This window comes from Rhincodon typus, chromosome 48 (assembly GCF_021869965.1).
Source record: "Rhincodon typus isolate 14 chromosome 48, sRhiTyp1.1, whole genome shotgun sequence".
Classification (NCBI taxonomy): Eukaryota; Metazoa; Chordata; class Chondrichthyes; order Orectolobiformes; family Rhincodontidae; genus Rhincodon; species Rhincodon typus.
In genome coordinates this window covers 3,172,789-3,181,574 of record NC_063379.1, presented here as the reverse complement: position 1 = coordinate 3,181,574, position 8,786 = coordinate 3,172,789, and the positions used below count along the sequence as shown (strand labels likewise).

Here is an 8,786-nt window from a genome sequence, read left to right as displayed (position 1 = left end):
TGTCCCATAGTGCCCAGGGATGTGCAGGTTAGGGTGGATTGGCCGTGTTAAATTGCCCCATAGTGCCCAGGGATGTGCAGGTTAGGGTGGATTGTCCATGCTAAATTGTCCCATAGTGCCCCAGGATGTGCACTTTAGGGTGGATTGGCCATGGGAAACTGTCCCATAGTGCCCAGGGATGTGCAGATTTAGGGTGGATTGGCCGTGCTAAATTGTGCCATAGCGTCCAGGGATGTGCAGGTTAGGGTGGATTGGCCGTGCTAAATTGTTCCATAGTGCCCAGGGATGTGCAGGTTCGGGTGGATTGGCCGTGCTAAATTGTCCCATAGTGCCCAGGGATGTGCAGGTTAGGGTGGGTTGGCCGTGCTAAATTCTCCCATAGTGCCCAGGGATGTGCAGGTTAGGGTGGATTGGCCATGTTAAATTGTCCAACAGTGTCCATGGATGTGCAGGTTAGGGTGGATTGGCTGTGCTAAATTGTCCCTTAGTGCCCCGGGATGTGCAGATTCGGGTGGGTTGGCGGTGCAAAATTGTCCCATAGTGTCCAAGGATGTGCAGGTTAGGGTGGATTGGCCGTGCTAAATTGCCCCATAGTGCCCAGGGATGTGCAGGTTAGGGTGGATTGGCCATGCTAAATTGTGCCATCGTGTCCAGGGATGTGCTGTTTTGGGTCGATTGGCCATACTAAATCATGCAATAGCGTCCAGGGATGTTCAGGTTAGGGTGGATTGGCCGTACTAAATTGTCCCATCGTGCCTAGGGCTGTGCAAGTTCGGGTGGATTGGTGGCAGGAAATTCAGAGTTATCGGGTAGTGGGATAGGTCAGTCCTATCCCCACCCTAAGTCCCCACCTACACTCACCCTTCTTGGCTCCATCACCGCCTCTTTGACCTGTCTGTCTCCTCTCCACCTATCTTCTCCTTTGTCCATCTTCCATCCGCCTCCCCCTCTCTCCCTATTTATTTCAGAATCCCCTGTCGCTCCCCCATTTCTGAAGAAGGGTCCAGACCCGAAACGTCAGCCTTCCTGCTCCTCTGATGCTGCTTGGCCTGCTGTGTTCATCCAGCTCTACACCGTGCTATCTCTTACCTTACTATATTAGGTTATGCAGGGATATGCAGGTTAGGGTAGTTTGGCCATGCTCGATTGTCCCATAGTGCACAGGGATGTACAGGTTATGTTACGATAGTGCGGCGCTCCCTCAGCACTGACCGTCCAACAGTGCGGCATCCCCTCAGAGCCAACCCTCCAATCGTGTGGCACTCCCCCGGTACTGACCCTCTGAAAGTGTGACACTTGCTCAGTACTGATGCTCTGACAGTGTGGCGCACCCTCAGCACTGACCCTCCGACAGTGCAGTGCTCCCTCAGCACTTACCCACCAACAGTGCAGTGCTTCCTCAGTACTCACCCTCCGACAGTGTGGTGCTCCCTCAGCACTGACCCTCCGACGATGCGGCACTCCCTCAGCACTGACCCTTTGACAGTGCGGAGCTCCCACAGTACTGACCCTCCCACAGTGCGGCACTCCCTCAGCACTGATCCTCCAACTCTGCAGCACTCCCTCAGTACTGACGCTCTGACAGTGCAGCACTCCCTCAGGACTGACCCGACAACAATGCTGAGCTCCCTCAGTACTCACCCTCCGACAGTGCAGCACTCCTTCAGCACTGACCCTCTGACTGTGCGGCACTCCCTCAGCACTGATCCTCCGACTGTGCGGCACTCCCTCAGTATGGACTCTCTGAATGAGTGGCACTCCCTCAGTGCTGACCCTCTAACAGTGCAGCACTCCCCAGGTGTTGACTCTGCAACAGTGCAGCTCCCCCTCAGGACTGACCATCCAACAGTGCAGCACTCCCCCACCACGGACTTTCCGACAGTGCAGCGCTCCCTCACTATGACCCTCCAACAGTGCAGCACTCCCTTAGTACTAACCCTCCGACAGTGCGGCACTCCCTCAACACTGACTCTGAGACAGTGTGGTACTCCCTCAGCACTGAACCTCCGACAGTGCCGCACTCCCTTAGTACTGACCCTCTCACGGTGCGGTGCTCCCTCAGTCTTGACCCACTGACAGTGCGGCGCCCCCTCAGGACTAACCCTCTGACAGTGCGGCACTCCCTCAGTACTGACCCTCCGACAGTGCAACACTCCCTCTATACTGACCTTCTGACACTGCTGCAAATGACCCCACACCCACTTAATCACATCTGTCTGAAATTCTTCAACATCCAAATGTTTATTGTAATATGACCATTCACCAACTCAATGGAAGGGGAGATAAGGCTCCAGAAATATCCTTACGCTCAATGTGCATGTGTCAAGCTTTTACTTTTGCAACAAACCTCAGCTAGAATCGCTGAGTCGAATATCCAACTTGTCCTGCCCCGGCAGTCCGTAGCATAGCTGATGCTAGTTTAATTCAGTCTATGTGAGGTCAAGAAATTTCTGAAGGCACGACATAGTGCCAATGCTATGGTCCCTGACAACGTTCTGTCAATGGTGCTGAAGACTTTTGCTCTAAAACCCGCTGTAGCCCTGGCACCACTGTGCAACAACAACACTGGTATCTACCAAGCAACATGTAGCTTTCAGATTTGTATCCCTTACACACTGAAGGCCAATCCGACTGCTCTCAATCATCAGCTCAGCGTTGGAAGGTGCCATCAACAAGTCGTTGTAAAAGAATTACCAACTCACTGGCACTCATTTGGCATTCTATCAGGTCCATTCAGCTCCTGGCCTCATTTGTAAGTTGGGTTTCGAAGTTGAGAAAAAATGAAGGTGTGGATTCAATTCTGTCAAAGTACTTTTTTCCCCCGTGGTCAGAAAGTCATTTGGAACAGTGAACTAAAAGTGTCGTTTCCAACAAGGTAAGTGACTTTAGTTGAGTCCTTGCATTCAACATGGACAAAATAAAACTGAACTTCAGGTGAGAAGTGAGGGCCATTTTTCTTGACATGAAGGCAGCATTTGACTGAATGTAGAAGATGGAACCAGAGCCAATGGAAACACTGCCTGTCTGAAACTGACATCATGATCCTACCTGAGCAAGTCCAATCCCAGAGTGAAATCTGGCTTGATAGATCATTTTTGCACCTGCTTGGTTAGTCACTGAACGCATTCACTCATGGCTGCCATTGTTCTTTGTTAGAACTACACAAGTTTATCACTCAATAGGAAAAAAAAATTCTTGATATCTATGACAAATTAGAAAGTTTAACCGGTTTTATGTCAGAATTTGCGTTTAAGACAGGCTGGCCAAGGAGAATGCAAATTGAAGATCTATTTTCAGTCTTGAGTGTTTTACACCATATTTATTATAGATTCAATTAAAATGCTGCAATGCCTGGCAATCATCCATATACACAACTCTAACCTTATTGTTAGATTATTTAAAGACTAATTTATCTTCTTTGTTCCATAATTATATGCTTATCAGGTTACTGGAGAGGTACAGCTCTGTGACATTAACACAAGATTATTCCAGTGTCCTAAAGCCCTTACACAACAGAATGATCTTATCGGCGACAGGAAAACAAAATTTCACATTTCCCCCAGCAATATCCTTTACAGATTCTCTTACCCAATGAAGTGTCACTCCCGTCTTAACTTTAATTTCTAACTTAACCGACTCTTTACAGCACATATGGCTTTGAGAGATTTTTGCAGGGCAGATGACCCAAACATCTTTTCAGTTCTGGCAGCTTCAGAAAAGTTGACACAAACTCTCACAGCCTAGAGACTTTACGAACTTGTCTCCTGAGCTGGAACTTTATGCAAGTGAGCAGACTTCCCTACTGCTGGGCGGACACAGCTTTTCTGTCCTGAAAACATGACTGTTCAGAAATTTATTCAACCAATTCGTGCCCCTTGGTCTTTTTCTCTGCATGTCATAAAACTTTAACATTTACTCTATCAGCTATCACCATAGATATCTAACTAGGACTCAACTAAAGTCACAGGCCTTCTTGGAAATGATACTTTTAGTTCACTGTTCCAAATGACTTTCTGACCACTGGGGGGAAAAAATACTTTAACAGAACTGAATCCACACCTCCATTTTATCTCAACTTCAAAACCCAACTTACAAATGATAATCTGTCATACCATTTTCCCTGTGTTTAGTTGGAAGCTAGTACTTCTCAGGACACTCAGCAAAAGCCAATTGTTTCTGGAATCCATCTGATCTCACTTTCAAAATTGATAGAATCAATGGCCACAAGTAAGTGCTTCAAAATTCTTTTATTGACTGCTGTGCAATGCAATTACAGTTGAATAGCCCAGTCACGGGGATGAGGGGTTTCCATTGCCGGCTTGAGCTGTTCAGGTCTTCAAATTTCCTTTAGTGAGTTTTAGGGGCTGGGGCATTTTTGCACAAAGCAAGATTCTATGAGAATAGCATTAAGCCTTTTCTTGCTGGAGATGTTTTGTGTTAAGGGTGAATAGGGCTTTTTGAGTTGGAATCACTTATCCCATGCAGCATTAGCATTAAATGCAGAACTAGCATTTTATTGCTCCATTAATAGTTAGCCTGAAGAAGCTAATGGTGAGCTGCCTTCTTAAATCACTTCAGTCTATTTGGGGTGGGGGCAGCTGTGAGGCAGGGACAGTACAGTGGTCAGGATGAAAATAGAAGGAAAAGGCAGGGAATTTCTTTACAAACATCGTTTGACCGTGAGGGGAGGGAGACACAAGAGATGCTCTGGGCCTGTCCTAGAAGTACTCCAGCTCATCAAACAGTTTCTTGTTTGTTTGGATTTTTTCCAGGGACAGTTTGGCATCAGAAGAGGGCAGTGGCTGGAACACCCGTATGTGTATGTAATCATCAGCATCCCCAATCACAACCTTCAAAATAAAAACACACCAATGAGTTTACAAAGAATGCTTCACATGGCTGACCCGTACAACATGAAGCAAAACACCTCAGCACAACACCTCTGTGACAGTACAGTACTCACTCAGTACTGACCCTCCGAAAGTGCCTGCTCACGCAGCGCTGACCCTCCGACAGTGCCCGCTCATTCAGCACTGACCCTCCGACAGTGCCCGCTCCCTCAGTGCTGACCCTCCGACAGTGCCCGCTCATTCAGCACTGACCCTCCGACAGTGCCCGCACTCAGGACTGACCCTTTGACAGTGCACCCATTCCTCAGTACTGCATTTCCAACCTTGATAGACCTATATTTTTCTGTAACCAGTTCCAGCCCCGGCAACGATCTCTATCTCTGAAAGCTCCTCCAGCCCCTACACCCCATCCTTATCTCCGTAACCCCCTCCAGCCCCTACACCCCCTCCATATCTCTGTAACCTATGCCAGCACTTACACCCCCTCCCTATCTCTATAACCTTCCCCAGCCCCTACACGCCTTTCCTGTCTCTGTAACCTCCTCCAGCCCCAAAACCCGTCCCTGTCTCTGTAAGTCCCTCCAGCTCTTACTCCCCTCCCTATCTCTGTAGGCCCCTCCAGGCCCTACTCCCCTCCCTATCTCTGTAGCCCCCTCCAGCCCCTACTCCTCTCCCTATTTCTGTAGCCCCCTCCAGCCCTTACTCCCCTCCCTATCTCTGTAGGCCCCTCCAGGCCCTACCGTTCATAGTTGTCTATGAGTTACTACTATCTCTCTTGTCCTTTACTGGGGGCATTCTGGAAATTTACAATCAAATACACATGGAAGAATGTGTTCCTAGTTACCTGAGACATTTTTCCATTGGGGGAAAAGCGGAGAAACCGTGCACAACAGAGATCAATCATTTTCAAACGCTGAGCTGAGTGAGTTTTCCCAATGACATGTTCTCGATGTTCACCAAAAAGCCTTTTGGGACAGAGAACGGTGAAGCGCACGTTGGATTTGGAAGTGAAGTAGGAACATGAGAGGGAAGAGTGTAGCCAGGATCTCAGTGGATGGACTGTATGATCAGATCGGATAGATACAGAGAAGGCAGCATTAGGAAGAGGGGTTGCTGGAAACTGAGTTGGCAGGAGGATGTCACAGGGCATGCTAGGGCGGAGGTGTATGGATGGGGTAAGAGATACAAATGTGACAGCAGATCACAAAGGCAGGGGACAGCTACAAGCAGGAAGAAGGACATCCTGAGGGTCAGTAGAAAAGAGGAGTTCAGGACACTGTCAGATCCGAAATGAATGAGAGAGCAGTCTCGAGGAGTTAAACAGACGCAACACGGTTTTAAAATTATCTCTTCCTCAGATGGAGCTTTTGTGTAGATTCTGTGAGGAGAAAACTGTCAGAGGAAAACAGGTGGATACTGCTTACAGACCTTAATGAAGTAATTCATTCCAGCCACCACTTGAGACCGATATGAGATCGCGTGATAAACATGCAGCGGGCGATTCAACTTTTCCACAACGGAGTTCTTCAACTGGGCACAGGCACAACGGAGAAAAAAACACAGAGAATGCCAGCGTTACTCACTGTCAGAGAGTCAGTGCTGAGGGAGAGCTGCGCTGTCAGAGGGTCAGTGCTGAGGGAGTGGGCACAGTCGAAGGGTCAGTGCTGAGGGAGCAGGCACTGTCGGAGGGTCAGTGCTGAGGGAGTGCAGCACTGTCGGAGGGTCAGTGCTGAGGGAGCGCCGCACTGTCGGAGGGTCAGTGCTGAGGGAGCGCCGCACTGTCGGAGGGTCAGCGCTGAGGGAGCGCCGCACTGTCGGAGGGTCAGTGCTGAGGGAGCGCCGCACTGTCGGAGGGTCAGTGCTGAGGGAGTGATGCACCGGCATCAGAAGTCTAACTCAAGTTGAAAGCAAGCACTTCAATTTTTTCAAAGACTCAGTGTTATCCAGATCTGGGGAAATGTGGAGTGGCTCGGCCTGGTTTGTTGTACCGGTTAAAGTGGATGTGGAGAAAGTTTACTCACTAACTGGACAATGGCCTGAATGTCGCTAGTCGTGGCTTCCATACCAGATGTACCACCAGGTATTTATGATGCCATTCTTGTTGTCTCTCGCTGTCTCTCCCTCTGTTTCCCCATTTGGCATTCTGCGTTTATAAGGTTTGCTGCTTCCTCTTGCTCCTCCCCTCACTGAAGAGGCTGTTCGCTTGGGAAGTCTCTCCCACTCTCTCCGCTCCACCCTCAGCCTCTCATTGTTTGTTCCATCCTGTCATCTGGAAATGGGGATGCGGGGGATGGTGCTGGTCCCTGTTTTCGATTGCCTCATTCTCTCCTTCCTACTCTTTCTGACATGCAAAATTTCCTGCCCCCATTTCTCGCCACCTTCTGCTTTTAAAGTCCTGCGATTTTAATGATGGGGATTGGAGACAGGAAAGGGCTGTACAGTTCTGGATTAGCTCTGGTGCCCCGTAAGGATCGGCATCTGTGTCTCGGCTGTGTACAGAGGGACAGAGAAAGAGTCGTCAACTCTGACTCAATTTACTCCTCTTCCAAGGAGCCACAGTGGGCTGAATGGCCCTCCTGCACCTTCCATCATTGCAATTCCACGAGTTCTTTTGTTGAGCCGCTGGTGTAAATCCCTACTTCCCTGACACCCCCCCATCACATTGAGACCTCACTGCTGATTATATCCATGCCAAGTATCAGTGGCTGTACAGTGAAAAGCCTGTGTCAACATGTTTCCTGCTTCAGGGTTCATTGTGAAATTTTGAGAGCCTTATTTTCTCCGTTAGGGATGAGGTTAACAGTGTGAAAAAATGAGAAGACCCAGAAACATAGCAAATATGAGCAGGAGTAGGCCACCAGCCCTTCAAATCTGCTCCGCCATTGAAAATGATCCTGGCTGTTCATCCAACTCATTCCCCTTGTTCCCATTGTCTCCCCAAACACTTTAATCCACTTCGCACCAAGAACAATGTCTTACTCATGTTTGAAAGCATTTAATGTTTGGGCCTCAAGTGTTTTCTGTGGCAGTGACTTTCACAACTGCACCACTCTCTGATAAATAACATTTCTCCTTATCTCTGTCCTAAATGGTTGACTCCTTATCCTTGAGCTATGAACACCACCACCTCCCCCCCCACCCCGGTTTCTGTACCCCCCCAGACAAATGCACTGCTTTCTTTCTCAGGGAGAGAATGGCCAGTCGCCACCAGTTCTGAAGGATCTGGGATTCAAAACTCACACAAGAAATTTGAAGCCTTTGAGATATTACATTTTTCACTCTGCCCTTGGTAATGACTCTCTGACAGTGCAACGTTCCCTCAGTACTGACCCTCTGAAAGTGCAACTTATCATTGGACGACCATAACATAGTGATTGATTTGCTGCTCTCTAAGCTGTTGGAGTTTGAATTTCAATTGCCTGGACCTGTTTGATAATTTAATTTGAAGTTATTCAGATATTGTGAAAAAAGGATGGTCGGGATAGTTTTGTAATTCTTTCGTTCTCAGACAAAACCCATCGACTTTGGTGGCTCAGTGGTTAGCATTGTTGACTCACGTCGCCAGGGACCTGGGTTCGATCCCACCCTCAGGCGACTGCGTGTGTGCAGTTTGCACATTCTCCCCGTGTCTGCGTGGGTTTTCTCCAGGCGCTCCGGTTTCCTCCCACAGTCCAAAGATGTGCTGGCTAGGTGGATTGGCCGCGCTAAATTGTCCCATAGTGCCCAGGGATGTGCAGGTTAGGGTGGGTTGGCCATGCTAAATTGTCCTGTAGTGCCCAGGGATGTGCAGGTTAGGGTGGATTGGCCTTGCTAAATTGTCCCATAGTGCCCAGGGATGTGCAGGTTAGGGTGGGTTGGCCGTGCTATATTGTCCCCTAGTGCCCAGGGATGTGCAGGTTAGGGTGGATTGGCCGTGCTAAATTGTCCCATAATGCC

At 48.9% G+C, this 8,786-nt stretch overlaps 1 protein-coding gene across 1 annotated transcript; it reads right to left on the bottom strand.

Moving 5' to 3' along the window:
• Positions 1-4,232: 4,232 nt before the first annotated feature.
• LOC109919666 (stefin-C-like) lies at positions 4,233-7,104 on the bottom strand. The gene is made up of 3 exons (XM_020519694.2): positions 6,872-7,104; positions 6,279-6,380; positions 4,233-4,850 (listed from the first exon to the last, which is right to left on the bottom strand). The coding sequence occupies exons 1-3, from the start codon at positions 6,911-6,913 to the stop codon at positions 4,719-4,721; spliced, it is 276 nt and encodes a 91-aa protein (XP_020375283.2). The 5' UTR covers positions 6,914-7,104; the 3' UTR covers positions 4,233-4,718.
• Between the last annotated feature and the right edge of the window lie 1,682 nt (positions 7,105-8,786).

Bases quoted from the DNA above. Each gene is read 5' to 3' on its own strand.
- LOC109919666 (XM_020519694.2), bottom strand. From the start codon at position 6,913: ATGGAAGCCACGACTAGCGACATTCAGGCCATTGTCCAGTTA. The intron at 6,381-6,871 runs GTGAGTAAACTT...GCCTGTGCCCAG, and splicing joins TTCAGGCCATTGTCCAGTTA to TTGAAGAACTCCGTTGTGGA. The intron at 4,851-6,278 runs GTCTGTAAGCAG...TTTATTTTGAAG, and splicing joins GAATGAATTACTTCATTAAG to GTTGTGATTGGGGATGCTGA.